General features: G+C 47.5%; 1 protein-coding gene across 1 annotated transcript in view; it reads left to right on the top strand.

Moving 5' to 3' along the window:
* PMFBP1 (polyamine modulated factor 1 binding protein 1) overlaps positions 1-15,538 on the top strand; it is a 1,903,249-nt gene that overhangs the window by 1,040,332 nt on the left and 847,379 nt on the right. The window contains exons 25-26 of the mRNA XM_086945556.1: positions 238-468; positions 9,561-9,791. Coding sequence (XP_086801682.1) covers positions 238-468; positions 9,561-9,791 — 462 coding nt within the window. The remainder of the gene's footprint in view (positions 1-237; positions 469-9,560; positions 9,792-15,538) is intronic.

Here is a 15,538-nt window from a genome sequence, read left to right as displayed (position 1 = left end):
TGATTACTGCCTTGTTAATCTTAATTCATGCATGTGAATCTACAAAAGGTACCAATGCTGAAGAACTGTAGTTCCAAGAAAATGAAATTTCCTTACCCTGTTTTTCACACTGATAGAAAGCATTCTTTATTTTTACTCCCATGAGTGAGGATGTGGCCATGTTACAAATACAGGAAATAACATGTATGACCTTATTATTGCAAAGCTGTTTTCTCTCATGTTCTGTGAATATTTCAGGTGTCTTGCCGGGACAAAGTGCGCCAGAATCTTGAGGCAGAGGTTAATCAGCTGCAGACAAAGGTATGGGAAGTAGAAGAACGCCTTGTTACTGCTGATAGCAAATGCAACTCCTTGGACAGCAGTCTGGACCTGTACAAGAAGAAATATCAGGCTTGCATGGACCGTGTGGGTGAGCTTGAGGGCACCGTGCAGAACCTTAGCGAAGATGTCGCTGATGCCAATGAGCAGGTAAGAGACTAAAACTAAGATGTTACTGTATGCTTCGTTACAAAACTGACTAAAGACAAGAATGTCGGGGGAATACTATTTGAAGCACACTAATCATTTTATTTTGTGAAGGTACATAGATTGCCAGCAGTGGCAGTGGGTGTCAACGAGCCCTTGACAGTTGGGTGGAGGCAATTTAATTTGAAGCACTTTGGCATGTGGCATCTAAAGAAGAGTACAGTATGCTGCTGTGTAATCATGCTCCATCCCAACAGTCCTGTTCTCCTTCCTTCCTAGCACTTCAAAATTGCCTGTATGTTGTGTGACAGGAGCAAAAATGAATGCTTTCACTTTAAATATTTTAATTGATGCTCTATTCTGTGAGCGTCCTTCTTCAGTTCAAAACTTTTGCCCTACCCATGCATCACCAACCATCTCGGCCCAGTTCATGATTTCCCCCCTTTTAGGCAGGGTACCGGGCTTTGCTTCCACAGTCATTAGAGATGGTGCTGGTTGTTCATTAATCCTCTCCTCTTGGTCAGGGGGATGTTGTTTTCTCTTCCAATTGCTACAAGAAAAGAAAAAACTTTACTCTTATCTCTGGCATGCTTTCCATTTTGATTGATTTTAAACATTGCACTGGAGGCAGTAATCCCGTCTTGGTAGCCAAGTATGCATGTGTCATAGTAATGCTGTCAGGTTTAGGGACGAGCCTTGGTTCCCAGCAGGATCAGTAGACTGGCAACAACTGTCAGTCCTGAGCAGTGGATTGCCTCTCCACATGCCTGGACCTTCTACCATCAATTAAGAAGGGAGGCATTTAGGCACAGCTGAAGGTACATCTTGGAGATAAGGGACGTACACAATCCTTTGGGATCCAGTGGTACCCGATTAACTTTATGTACTCTATCTAAAAGAAACCGTTAGTTATACATTCCTTACCTTAGAACTACCCCCAGGTGTCAGACTGGATCTGGAAAGTTTTTCGTCAGCAGTACGCCTGCACGTCGGAAGGTGGCGTCGGTCAACCCTGCGTTCGGCGTCATGGTCACCGGGATGAAGTTGCAGTAGCTACATAGACGCTGCCCTCGCGCGCAGACGTCAGTTCTTTATTTTTCCGCGCCAGCAAGCGCAGATCCGGAGAGAGCGGTACCCTCAGTCACTTTTTTACTGACTTTTTCTTGACTTTTGTCGACTTCGTTTTCTGAGTCTATTGACTCCTGGTGCACGAGGGGTGCCCGGCTTCAAGGCCTGCCGTTCCTGTAACCGACTGATAACGGTGATGGATCCGCACCACGTGTGCCTGTACTGCCTGGAGCGCGACCATGACCCCAAGTCGTGCTCCGACTGCCGAACCATGGCCTGAAGTCTTTGCGGGAGCGGTCCCGATAGCTACTCGAGGCCCGGCAGTCGGCTCCACGTCGTGCGAGGTCCTGGTCGCGTGGTGGGTCGAGGGACTGATTGCGTAGCCACCATCACTCTTATTCCAAGTCTTCACACTCGGGGTCAGGTAAGTCGAAGCACAAGAAGAAGTCGAAGAAGCATCGTCGCTTTTCAACTTCCCTACGTCCGTCAGCCGACACGACGAAGAGTGCGTGTGGTATCCCTCCTGCGGCTCTGGGTGAGGAGTCTACAGGGTCGACTCCGGCCTTCCCTCCCTACCCGGGAGCCACCCCTGTCCAGCTTCGTCACTTCTACAAAGCGCCCATGCCACCTTTGGGCAGCCCGACTCCGCCGGCACACCTTCAGGCCTCGTGGACTCGGCTGGAGGCCCTATGCCTTACACACCGTTGGCTTCGGCCTCGGCACCGCTGGTCCCCCTTGGATCCAGGCCTGGATCCATATCAGCGCCGGCCGACCCCGTAACACCTCTACTGGCACCACTCAGTGCCGGACCGGCTTCGACCGATGCCAGATCCGGCGCCGATGGGTACTTTTGTGTCTGTGTTCCACTGTGGCCCTTTTCAGCCAGATTGGCAGCCAGAGGAGGGGGAGAAAGACTGGGAGGTTCTGGAGACCCTTTGACCAACCAGTTGGATTATAATCCAGACTGGAGAGAGGAACTGGGGGATGCCAGTCTTCTGGATACCTCCCCAGACCTTGGCATGTTGCCTTCTGCTACCGTGGCTATGGAGGAGGGAGCGTCATACGCAATGGTGTTGCATATGGCGGCCGAGGCTCTCCACCTCGAGCTACCTACGGTGGCAGTCATGACTAACCTCCTAACAGAGCTGCTTCAGCCGCCGGCGAGCTCTTCGGAGCCCTTGCTGCCGTTCGAAGAAGCCCTATCTGACATCCTTTTGGGCACCTGGTCCAGGCCCAACACAGGGACTCCTGTGGATAGGATGATTGCCCGATACCACCGCCCGGCCCCGGGCGACCCCACTTTCCTCTCCCAACACCCCACCCCTGAGAGCTTGGTGGTCCAAGCCTCGACATCCAAAGGTGCATTTCCTAATACTGATAGGAAAACCAAAAAGCTGGACCAACTTGGGAAGAAGTTGTTTTCTACCTCCAGCTTGGGACTGCGGTCGGTAAACACTGCATGTCTGTTGGGCCGTTATTCCCACTCTGAGTGAGATACGGCGGCGCAAGTGCTGCCCCAGTGCCTGAAGGAGGACCGGGCCGTGCTCGCCTGTGCAATTGCAGAGGGGAGAGAGGCAGCAAAGTTTACCATGGGGATATCCAGAACACCCCTGATGGCTATGCCTGTTGATGGCCGTCGCCTGTACGGCGACAAAGTGGACAGTGCACTAGAGTGCTTCAAGGACTCTCAGGCTATGGCCAAGACCGTGGGCCTCTCTACCACATGCCCTGCACTGTCTACTTTTCGCGGCTTTCGTGGCTACGGAATGGGGTGCCCCACCACGTTCCTTCCAGGGACACAGGCCGGAAGGAGAAGTTCAAAATGTTGACCCTGGCTCAGGTCCTGTCTGCTCTCGACCCTGGAGACTGGATGGTAGCGTTGGACTTGCAGGACACTTATTTTCACATCTCCGTCCTGCTGGCTCACCGGCGTTACGTGCGGTTCACGGTAAGCGATGAGCATTTTCAGTTTACCATGCTCCCCTTTGGCCTTACCAGCACCCCTCGGATGTTCACAAAGGTGATGACGGTGGTCGCAGCTCATCTGTGCAGATCAGGGGTTCCAGTCTTCCCCTATATCGACAACTGATTGTTGAAGGCAGGCTCGCCCCAGGTAGTCATCTCCCACCTCCAGACTACTGCCTACCTCCTGCTCTCGCTGGGGTTCTCCATCAACATGCCGAAGTCACACGACACAGTTTCGGGTCTATCCTCCCGAACAGCGAGTCCAGCATATTCGGGCTATGATTCAAAGTTTTAGCCTCTATCCCGGGTTTCGGTCAGGATGACCCTCCGGCTACTGGGCCTGATGGCCTCCTGCATCCTGCTGGTGGATCATGCCAAATGGCATATGCAGACTCCGCAGTGGGACCTAAAGTTCCAGTGGGCGCAGCATCAGGGGAACCTGTCCAATTGCGTCCAGATCTCGGAGTGCACTGCACACCAACTGCAGTGGTAGCTCACGAACCAGGATTGGGTCAACAGCAGATGCCTCTCCCTTCCTCAACCAGAGTTAACAGTGGTGCATCACTTCAGAGACCTCTGGTCTCCGGCGGAGTCTGGACTCAAGATCAATCTTCTGGAGCTTCGGGCGATTCGTCTTGCACTAAAAGCATTCCTTCCCTCTGTCTGGGGAAGAGTAATGCAGGTGTTCACGGACAACACCACCGCCATGTGGCACTGCAACTAACAGGGCAGGGTTTGGTTGTGGACCCTATGTCAAGAGGCTCTCCGTCTCTGGACATGGCTGGAAAATCAGGGCATATCCCTTGTGGTTCAACACTTGCCGAGTTTCCTGAATGGCAGGCCGGACAAACTCAGCCGCAGGTGCATGATGGATCAGAATGGCGTCTTTACTCGACGGTGGCGCAAGGCCTCTTTCAACAGTGGGGATAGTCTTGGGTAGATCTATTCTCCACCGAAGAGAAAGCGCAATGTCAGCAATTCTGCACGTTGGAATTTCCAAGGCCGCACTCGCTGGCGACGCTTTTCGTCGTGAGTGGAGTTGCGGTCTTCTATATGCCTTTCCGCCTATACCACTTCTTCCCAGAGTGCTGAAGAAGATCAAGTGCGATCAGGCCCAAGTCATTCTTGTGACTCCGGATTGGGCACAAAGAGTGTGGTATCCCGAGCTGCTACACATGACCATCGATCCTGCGATCAGACTGCCTCTTCAGGAGGATCTTCTGTCTCAGCAGCACGGGACGGTCCTCCACCCGAGCCAGTCCAGCCTCCACCTCCTTGTGTGGAGATTGAGCGGTGACAGTTGACGTCATTTGGCCTACCTCCTGAAGTCTGCGATGTTATCTTGGCAGGCAGGCAGGCTTCCCTCCACAAAGACGGTACACACCTGCAGATGGAACAAATTTGTGGCATGGTGCACAGCAAAGTTTTGTAGATCCCCTTTCCGCCCCTCTTTCTGAGGTTCTCTTGTTCCTCCTATCTTTGGCCCAGCAGGGCTCTGCTTTGGGCACTCTTAAGGGCTACCTCTCGACTATTTCAGCTTTCCTTATGCTTCCTGGTCAGCCTTTTCAAGTCCCCTGTTGTAAATAGATTCCTTAAGGGCATTACTCATCTATTTCCTCCTGTTCCCTTTGTAATGCCTCCATGGGACTTGAACTTGGTTCTTACCTATCTTATGTGCTCTTCCTTTGAGCTGCTACATAACTGTCCTCTCAGACTTCTCACTCTGAAAACTGCCTTTCTGGTGGCCATCACCTCTGCACGCAGGGTGAGTGAGCTACAAGCTCTTTCTTCCAAGCCTCCCTTACTGGCGGTCCATCGGACAAGGTCGTCCTCAGATCTAGATCATCCTTTCTTCCCTAGGTGGTTACTTCTTTCCACATTGGCCAAACCATCACTTTGACCACCTTCTATCCGCCTCTGCATCCTTCAAAAGAGGAAGAGAGGCTCCCCCGTCTGGATCCAAAACGTGCGCTTTCCTTCTACTTGGATCGCACCAAACAATTCCGGGATAGACGACATGCTCGCAAAGAAAGGTCAGGCAATGCACAAATGGACCATCTCCAGGTGGGTTGTTCTATGCATCAAAACCTGCTATTTGGCAAAGAAGTCGCCTTTAGTGGGGCTGCGTGCCCATTCCACCAGGGCAAAGGCAGCTACTACTGCTTTGGAAGAAAAGTCCCCCTAAATTACATCTGTCAGGCAGCTACGTGGGCATCGCTGCACACATTCACCAAGCACTACTGCCTGGACAGCTAAAGCTGGAGAGACCGCTTCTTTGGCCATTCTGTTGTCTAGGACTTTCTGGTATGAACTTGGTTTGCAGACCCACCTCTGGGTTTGGTATTGCTGGGGTATCTATTCTAAGTTGAGGAATCTATACCTTACTATTTCTTTCAGACAAACAAGTTACTTACCTTCAGTAATAATATATCTGTAAGAAACATAGGTTAGTTATAGGTTCCTTACCGCCCCACCCATCCTCCCCATTCCGCAAACTGACTTCTAGGGTTAAGGACTTCCTTTCAGGTCCTAGTTTTGTGCACCAACGGTCAGTGCCTTGCATGGCTCTGCGCTTCTGGTGTGGAAAGTCTTGTACAGAACTGACGTCAGCGCACAAGGGCGGCGTCAATGTTGCTACCGCTACGTCATCCCGGCGACCACGAAGCCAACGACTAACGCGGAGTCGACTGACGCAATATTTTGACGCGCAGGGGTACTGCTGAAGGAAAACTTTTTGGATCCAATCTGAGGCCTGGGGGTAATTCTAAGGTAAGGAATCTATAACTAACCTATGTTTCTTACAGATATATCGTTACTGAAGGTAAGTAACTTGTTCATCTGTATGGAAGGTACCATAGACAGGTACTATTGCTCCAGTCTCAGAACAGCTCCAGAGTTAGAATACCTTGTAATAGATCAGACTTCTAGTGTTGAATGTAAATTGGTCTTTGTACAAATCTATTCTTTTTGAGTATGTCTCCTTCCACTGTCTAGCACTTCTTTGTCTTAATGTTGGTTACTGAGATCGGTGCTGCTGCACCAAACATCTCAAAGAATACACATCGTGCCCCTGTTCTACATAAAGTATACAACAAGACAGTACAGACCAAAGCTACACTGCCACCTATACCAGTACTGGAACCTGCTTAGAAGTCGGTTCTTCTTTTGACAAGTATATGGGGAAGAAGTATCTGGTAAAGAAAAGATAAAATGGGTACCAATTGGCCGAACATTTACCCTGATATGAGAGGTTGCAAACCAACCCTTTATGCCTCCTGAGTTTGCTATGATTTCTAACTTCAAAGAGGAGTTTATGACTTTTGTTTATTTCCTCTGTTTTACCTGATCAGTTCTTTGACATTCCAGAGTGGGATTAGTGACTCTAGTTCCACAACTTTCTGCAGATGACATAGCCTATTTGTTTAATTTAAAACAGACTTAGATTTTTTTTGTAACTAGTACCCTGGAAACTGTGGATGGACCAATCCCCCTTCTCCTCCAGACTTTATTGCAGGCCTCTTGTCTCCTCATCTAAAGTTCTTGTTCCCAAATGTGTGGTGTTCAGTGTGTATCAACACTTGGTGAACACAGGTTGTCCTTCCCTTTCATCGTTCGGGTACCACCAGGATGAGGTCTAACAGATAAAGCTGCTGATTTTGGAGCTGGGAAACCAGGTTTCGGCTCAACATCCTGTGATTTTGGGAACATCAGTTAATCTTCCTGTGTCTACCAAAAAATGTTGTCCCTGTGTAACGTAACTAGTGCTCATGTAAAGCGCTCCAATACCTTTGGGTCGAGTTTGATCTATATAAATCTGCAAAAAAAAGAAAAGCCATCTTTACATTGTATTGGTTTCTGCAGAACTGAAAATTCCACCAGTTCCTTGCACAGTGAAGATGTGACCATGTAAAAAAGACAGAGGACATAATGGCATGTACTGACTCCTACTTGAGAAGAGCCATTACCAGAACCATATCCACAAATGATTATAGAAGAGCCATCTCTACTTACACTGCCAAAAAGTTGAGGGTAGACATATACATTTATTCACTCCATTCTGAAAGAGTGTTAAGCTTTGCATCCTGCAAAGAATTGTCATTCCATAATGGCTAAAAGGATGGAAGCTATCAATCTTTTTTCACTTTCTGCCCGCCAACTCAGATCATTTCCTACAATATTACTGCTTTGCACACATAAAATAATTAGTCAGGGACTCCTTTGACACAATGTTCAATGCTGCCTTGGAATAGGACTCATTCTTAGCTTTGTATTTCAAAAAGTCTCACATGAGTTTTCAAAAATGGGGTGTTCTTCAGGCACACGTTTTCCCCACCAGAGAGAACAATATTTGCCACCTATCTGTTTCTCCCGAGTTTTCTGTGGGGACTCGCTAGTCGGTGGTGGGAAATATCCACCATTGCCTCTAATGCAAATAGTGATTCAGAAGTTTCAGACTCAAGGCTCAAACTTGCTCCAAATTGGGCCTGTCAGTGGGGTACCCAGACGTATATTTCTCAGGTGTGCTCCTCCATAGCCTCTTCCCCCTGAGAGTAGATGTTTGGACTCCTATCTCCATGTCCTGAATATTCATGCTCGGAATTTTTTAGGCTAGCACTCTTGCCTTTTCATCTTTCTCATGAGATGTTAGATGTCCTATTAGCAGTTCGTGCCTTTAACCAGTGAGGTTAAATCAAGCAAATGTTATGTTTTCACATCTTGGTGTTTGCCCAGTCTGTAGATCCTTTGCAGGCTTAGGCTGTTCATATTTTGCAATTTGCTTTTATCTTGGGACCGATCGGGCTTAAGGTTGGAATGGTAATGGGTGATTTGGCTGTTTTTATGACTTTTTTAATTCTGCTCAGATGGGCTCTTTGTTTAGGTTACTGGTAATGACTAGGTTACTTAATGCTTTATGCAATATGTTCCAGTGAAGGCCTTCCCGTGTTCCTGCATGGAATCAAAATGTATTGTTAACTTTATTGATGGCGCCTCCTTTCTAGGCAATATACATCTCTAAGTTACAATTAATTTCTTGTATAGTGGCTTTTTGGTAGCTATCACTTTTTGTAGGAGGAAAGGAAAGATTCCAGGCTTTTACTGCTTTGGCTCCTTTCACTACTTTTCTTAAGAACAAAGTGACTCGACCGGGAAAGCCTTCTTTTCTATAGAAGGTGGTATCGGAGTTTCAGCTCTCTTAATGCATTTTGTTACCAGCTTTCTTTCTTCCTTATCCTTTGAAGATGGCGGAGTGACTTCACTGAACTGATTCTTTGAAGTCCTCTGTCTTATTTTATTCCTAGAGCAAGACAATCTAGGAAAGATTATTCTTTATTCCCTGCCAAGAACCAAAACGCGCTATTAGTTCAGAAACAGACTATTTCCCTTTCCAATTGGATATCCCTGCTGATGAAAGGTTGTTGTTAGTTGCTTGAGAAAGTTCCTCATGGATAATTTAGAGCTTTTTACAATAGATGTGTGGCTGTGCAACTTAAGCTCTATTATGAGGTATACCTGGTCCTCTATCAATTTTTACACAAACATTTTGTCTTAAAACAGCGAACCATACCTATTCTCAATTTGTTAGAGCAGTCTTGCAGTCCTTCTTTCTTTAAGACAGAATGATATCCTTATCCCACCTCCTTCTGGTAGGCTTTGGATTAGTTCAAGTAAGGAATCGACACAAATGAATATCCATTAAACAAGCTAGTTACTTACCTTTGATGGCATTGGTTCTGATGCATATGATGGTTCCCACAGATTCCTTATACCCTTCCCATATGAGGACATATATGTGATAAGTGATTTTACTGTACTTTTTAACGGCGGTCTGTTGATTATCCATTAGAAAAAACGTACAAGGCATTTTTCCTTGTCACATTTTCTCTCTTTCTTGCTTTTTTCTGTCCATATACTACTGAAAATTACATTTGTTCTTGACCTCCCTCCAAATGTACTCAAACTTTCAGAAACCTTATATGCTAACTGTTGTAAATGTCTTAATTGAAATATAAAACATGAGTTTGGTCTAAATATTGATTTTATTTTTCTATTCCTGGTGATAGGTTGCTGAACGTGAGAAGATCATGGTAACCCTAAGGGGAGAACTACTTGTGCTGCAGCAAGAGCTCGAAAGCAAGTGTACCCAGATGGACAGATGCGAAGAAGGCATTGACCAGCTTACCCAGGAACTCCAGGCCACTCAAGAAGATCTGGCAAGAAGTCGGGAGCATGCCCGTCAATGTGAAGACCTGGTCCAGGAGCTACGGGAACGCTCTTCTGTTCAGCAGAAGGAGGTAACAACTCCCTGTGTGATATATTTGGAGTCCAGGATAAACTAGTTGCATACACAGAAAAAAGGAGGGACAGTCACAAATTTACTTTTAGTGGTACCGATTAAGGCAGATATTTTTACCCAGACAGGGCAATACTCCACAATCTTGCAGAAGACTAACTCACTGATACATGTTTGGTAAGGACTGCACAGCAAGATAGACATATTGTCATATGTTAGCATATATTTACAGAGAAACACCCTGCTCACCAGTTTCATTTTTTCATCTTAACACTGTCAGTTACAACTAGCTCAACGTGATCTTGCTATGCAGACCCCTTTTAAGAATATTGTTTGGGATCTATATTTTTTTTACCCGTGTTTTTTACCTCCTTATATTTAAACTTGAGGTCGAATAACCGAGGTTCCAATGGCCCCTGTGTTAATGAACTCCATATCGCTGTGAGCAATCTCTACTACATCCCTCTTATTATGGGAACCTTATCATGGGCCAACTTTGTCTTTGCTGATAAAGCAAAGGAACTCTGAAATAGTGGTTTAAGTAATGCTTTTTTATCAAGTGACTTTTTGAGCTTTGCCTCAGGAACTGTATCAAGTCTTTCAGATGTAGCTGTAATTCTTTTTTTGTTGCTAGTTTACTAACATATTAATTCCTTGCACCTTGAAAAACATTATTTTAGCCTCAAAACACTTCTTGGTTATCTCTTTTTTAAACTGAATTATGATATCTACTTGAAATTAATGTATTTTTCATTAACTAAATGTCACCTTTGAAGACATGGTAAGAGAAAAAATACAGAATCATTGGACTAGATTTATGATTGAATATTTATATTTTTGTAATAGTCTCTTTTGATGTTCATCTGCAAGCATTTTGTTATTGTATCAAATTTTGAGTGGCTGGGGTGTAGTGCTTTTCATGGTGCATTCTGAGTGTGCCTGTAGCTGGGCACCTTTCCCCAAAATTAAAAAAACAGCCAGGAAAGTTTGTAGTGTATTCTCCTAAAGTTCCACGAAGCAAAATGTGACCATCATGTTTTTTCTTCTCTTGCACCGTCAATGTGGGCCTTGCTGCTTCTGACACTCCGGAAAACTGCATCTCATCCTCCATTCAAAAAACAACATATAAACATTTCTGATCAGTCTGGCAGCATAATCTGCCTGGTGACATCAACATCTTCTGCTCTGGTTGTCTGAACATAAGATCGTACTAATAATACTTTTCAATTTACATGACATCAGAACTTGTCGACACGCCTTGCTCTTTTGCATGAAAGGGGCTACAATAGCAGCTTTTATTTTAAAAAATTCGTAAAGCGGTCAGTTATTGACAGCAAAGGGATTGATGAATACAATGTAATCTCTCAGCTAATTAAACCGTGAAGTCTGCACCTTTAGATGTACCCTGGTTTTAATGCTATAATAAAAGCACTTTAAAAGACCATACATGATCATATCAGTAGAAAAATTTGAAACAGGTTGTAAGAAAGTAGGATCTGCTTTCATGGTCACCCTCACTTTTTGCTGGTGTCATTATGTTTTTCTGATTAGTCTGTACTAAGGTACACAGGGCATTGGTACACCAGGGGTCTCCCATGGGCTGCAGCATGTATTATGCCACCCATGGGAGAACACACAAATTGTAACCACAGGTCTGCCATTGCAGCCTGTGTAAGCTGGTACAAACACCACTTACGTCAGATATAGGTTTCCCTATTTACCCCAGTATTGGAACTTTTGGCGACAAGGCAGACAATGCCCTGGAGCGCTTTAAAAAAATTTTGCGCCACTGCCAAGGCTTTGGGTCTTTCTACGAAGGCCCCTGCCACGTCTGGGTTTCTTTCCTTTCGTGGCCAGGGTAAGAGCACCCAAGCACGCTCCTCCAATAAGCCTGTGCAGAACCAGCCCCAGCCCCAGCACGGCAGCGGCTGTGGCTTCTGCAGTGGTGGGTCTGATAACCAGCGTGCGGTTCAGTCCACCTCCACCCCCTCTACTTTCGCATCTAAGCCTTCCTAATCCGGGCTTCAGGGAGCACTCCATGCCAGTGGGTGGCAGGGTATGTCACCACCTGCACCACTGGCGCGAGATTACCTCGGACAAGTGGGTGCTGCAGATAATCCGTCACGGTTGTTCTCTCCCTTTTCTGTCCTCCCCTCCAGCCATGCCACCCCGATACCACCACACGTCGGGGGATCATTTGGCTCTTCTCCATCAGTAAGTCACCGCCCTCTTGGCCAAGGGGGCTATCAAGTGCGTTCCCGGTCAGGAAGTAGGGAGTGGTACTTATTCCCACTTCTTCCTGGTCCCCAAGAAGGACAAGGGGGGCCTGCGCCCCATCTTGGACCTCCGGAACGTCAGTTGCTGGAGGTCTGGCACTCCTCTCACCGCCGCTCCGGGTCAAGGGGCCGCTTGCTCGACCGGGGCCGTCACTCATTGGGCTCTAAGTCTTCACCTTCAGATTCCGGTAAGCGACGCCATAAAAAGAAGTCAAAGAAGTGCGTTCACTCTCCGAACTCCCCCCGTCGTGACCCGGAGGCGGACATGGGGGACAGGGGCTCTGCCCCTGCGGCTCCTCTGGAGCCTGGGAGACTTGCGGTCTACCCACTATACCCGGGTCCGTCGGCGACTCCCGAACAGATGCAAGAGTTTCTTGCTGCCATGGACCGCCTGTTTAGGCCTCAGGCTCCCGCCGGCAAGCCGGCGGGCCCCGCGGTCCTGTGTAAAGATCCTGTTGGCCCGGCGGCACCGCCTCTGGAGCCAGCCCCGGAGCCACTGGATCCAGCGCCCAAGGCTCCGACCCCGGCGCCACATGGTGCGGCACCACTGGCTCCGGCCCCGGCGCCGCCCTTGACTATGGCCCCAGCGCTGCCCCTGGCTCCGTCACAGGCACCGCACTGGGTGCTGTTTATTCCGCCCCTGCCCCGGGCATATGGGCGCCAAAAAAGGTTGGGCGGTGCACAAACAAACCATCTCCCGGTGGGTCGTTCTGTGCATCAAAGCATGTTACTCCTTGGCCAAGAAGGAGCCTCCTGTGGGGCTGCGTGCCCATTCGACCAGGGCAACAGCAGCCACTACTGCTTTGGGACGCGGTGTTCCCCTGCAGGATATTTGTCATGCAGCTAAGTGGGCCTCGCTGCACACGTTTACCAAGCACTACTGCCTTGACAGTCAGGTCCAGAGAGAAGGCTTCTTTGGCCGTTCTGTGCTCCGTGACTCTCTGGTGTAATCCTGTTCACAAACCCACCACCGGGGTTGGTATTGCTGGGGTATCTATTCTAAGGTAAGGAGTCTATCACTAAAGTGTCTCTTTTAGATGCACAAGTTACTTACTTGTGTAACAATATATCTGTAAGAGACCTTAGTTAGTGATAGATTCCTTACCTCCCCGTTCTGCGAACTGATTATTAGGGTTACGGTCATCCCCCTTTTAGGGCCCTAGTTTCATGCACCACTTGTCAGTCTCTTGCATGGGTCTGCGTTTCGGCACAGAATAGTTGCATACAGAACTGATGTCAGCGCACATGTGTGGTGCCTAAGTTTGCATCTTCATCCTGGCCTGGAGCTTCCCAGGCCAAGATGTCTTATTCTGTTTTACCTGTTGCTTCTCCTCCCATTCTTGCAATTGGGTGGTGGACTCCTATATCCATCCACACTCTTGCACCTTGATTCTATTCCAGTGTGGAGATTGGTTATGTCTTTCTTCCCTCCCTTGACTATGCTACAGTCAATTGGTCATATTTAGTGCGTATGATTGCACATTCTCTGTTGCAGAAATGTTGTCAATTGCCATAACTTCATTTCGTTACAGTCTTGTTGTCCATTACAATGATATTCATGTGGGAGCAGACTGCTTGTTGTTTACCATAACATTCATTTCCATTGCTGTTTTGCCTCATAGGAGGGTTTAGTGCTTTGCTTCTGCCAGACTGGTTCTAGGGGCGAGAACTCTGCTCTCTCCCTTCAGTTCCTTACAGTATGACGTTTTTCTATACAATGCATTTGTGATGTTTCTCATCATTTTATTATTTATTGTCATTGTTGTTTCGATTATTTTTACTCATTTTTGATACTGTTCCCACACTCTCACAGTTTTAGTAGTGGCTCCGTGCTGTGGCGCGGAAATGTTTCACAGTAGACAACTGACACCAGAATGCCGAGAGGGACTTATTTGGCTCCACTGACGTCATATCTATGGACAACGTCTGGGCGTTGCCACGCCATCCACCGGTGTGCAGAGGTACTGGTGAAAAATGTCCGGATCCAGCCTGGCACCTAGAGGATATTCTAAGTTAAGGAATCTGCGGATAGACTGTGTCTCTAGCAGATACATCATTACTGAAGGTAAGTAACTTGTTCCTCCGCAGGAGTACAAGTCTGGAAGTACTCAAATGGATTTAAGACCGAAACCACTTAGATATTACAGAGAGCCATATGTTGTCCAAGTGCCAGTGGCCTATTTCTACTCAAATAAATTATTGCTGCAGCAACCGTCTAATAAGCCTAACATGGGGTAACCTGCTGCTCCTATCCTCCCTTCTCCTCAACCTGCTCCATTACCAGTTTCACCTCCTAGGCAGCTATCACCGATACCTCATCCTCCAGTGCTAAGGGGATTGGTCCATGGAGAACACATGATAATGTATTCTCTAATGGTTATACATATTCTGATGTAGAAGGTGAGCTACCTACAGACGGTGATAAAAAGGATCATGATGGCTGAGATGTTATTGTCGCAAGTGGAAATGATTGGCCAATTCCACAATATGCTACAGATATCTGTAAGTTTCATTTGTTGATTGAAAGAGCTGCCACGAAATTCAACCTACCAATGTCCCCTTAGATCAACCATGTTTTCTGTATGACTTTTAAGAGCATACTTGAAAATACGGTAAATCTATACCTACTCTTGATTATGTCTAGAGGAAAGGTCTGAAATTAATGAAGGCCCCTACTGCAGTTCCAGCTGTGATACCTTGTCTAGATTAGAAATACAAAGCCCCTTATTCAGCTCTGGCTTGCCTCACAGGTCATACTAGACCAGGTGCCTTATGTACGGCTTTTTTGTGCATGCGCAAACGGGTTTGCGACCCGTTTGCGCATGCAAAAAACAAATGGCCAATGTACTAACCCTAATTAGCGACTCGCAAATGATTTGCAACTCGCTTAGTAGGATTAGCGACTCGCTATTAGGAAGGGGCGTTCCAAAGGCGTCCCTTCCTAAGAGCGAGTTTGAACTCTTTGTAAGACTGTTTTGCACCGCAGTTGCAGTTGCAAAACAGTCGGTGTTTACCACCCTTCTCAGAAGGGGGGTAAAGCACTCGCAAATGGGAAGGGGTCCCACGTGTCTTGTCGCACCCACAGATCTCAGCTGTGCTGCAGATGTAGGTAGAGGTCGGAGAGGTCTGGGAATCCGGGTCTCGTCGGGCTCTGAAGTCTGGATCCTCGAGGGAAGACGACAAAGGGAAGCCGCTGGACGCTGATGGTGCCTGCTTGTGCAGGGTGGACACTCTTTGCCCACAAGGGAGATTTCTTCAGTCTTCTTGGCAGAAAGTCGAAGTCCAGAGTTTCTTCTTGTAGAGTTTCAGTTCAGGATTAATCTCACTCGGAATGGGACCAGCTCCTACCTTTATCCTGCTAAAGGGGGCTGTACTACGACTAGGTCCCTCCTATGGGTGGGACCAGGAAGGGGGGTGGTTACACCCCCTATCCTTTGTCCGGTCTTGCGCCAGAGCTGGGGATGGAGAGCCC

This window comes from Lissotriton vulgaris, chromosome 12, assembly GCF_964263255.1.
Source record: "Lissotriton vulgaris chromosome 12, aLisVul1.2, whole genome shotgun sequence".
NCBI classification, from domain to species: domain Eukaryota; kingdom Metazoa; phylum Chordata; class Amphibia; order Caudata; family Salamandridae; genus Lissotriton; species Lissotriton vulgaris.
Note: the sequence above shows the minus strand (reverse complement) of the source record. Positions and strands in the feature narration are given on the sequence as shown.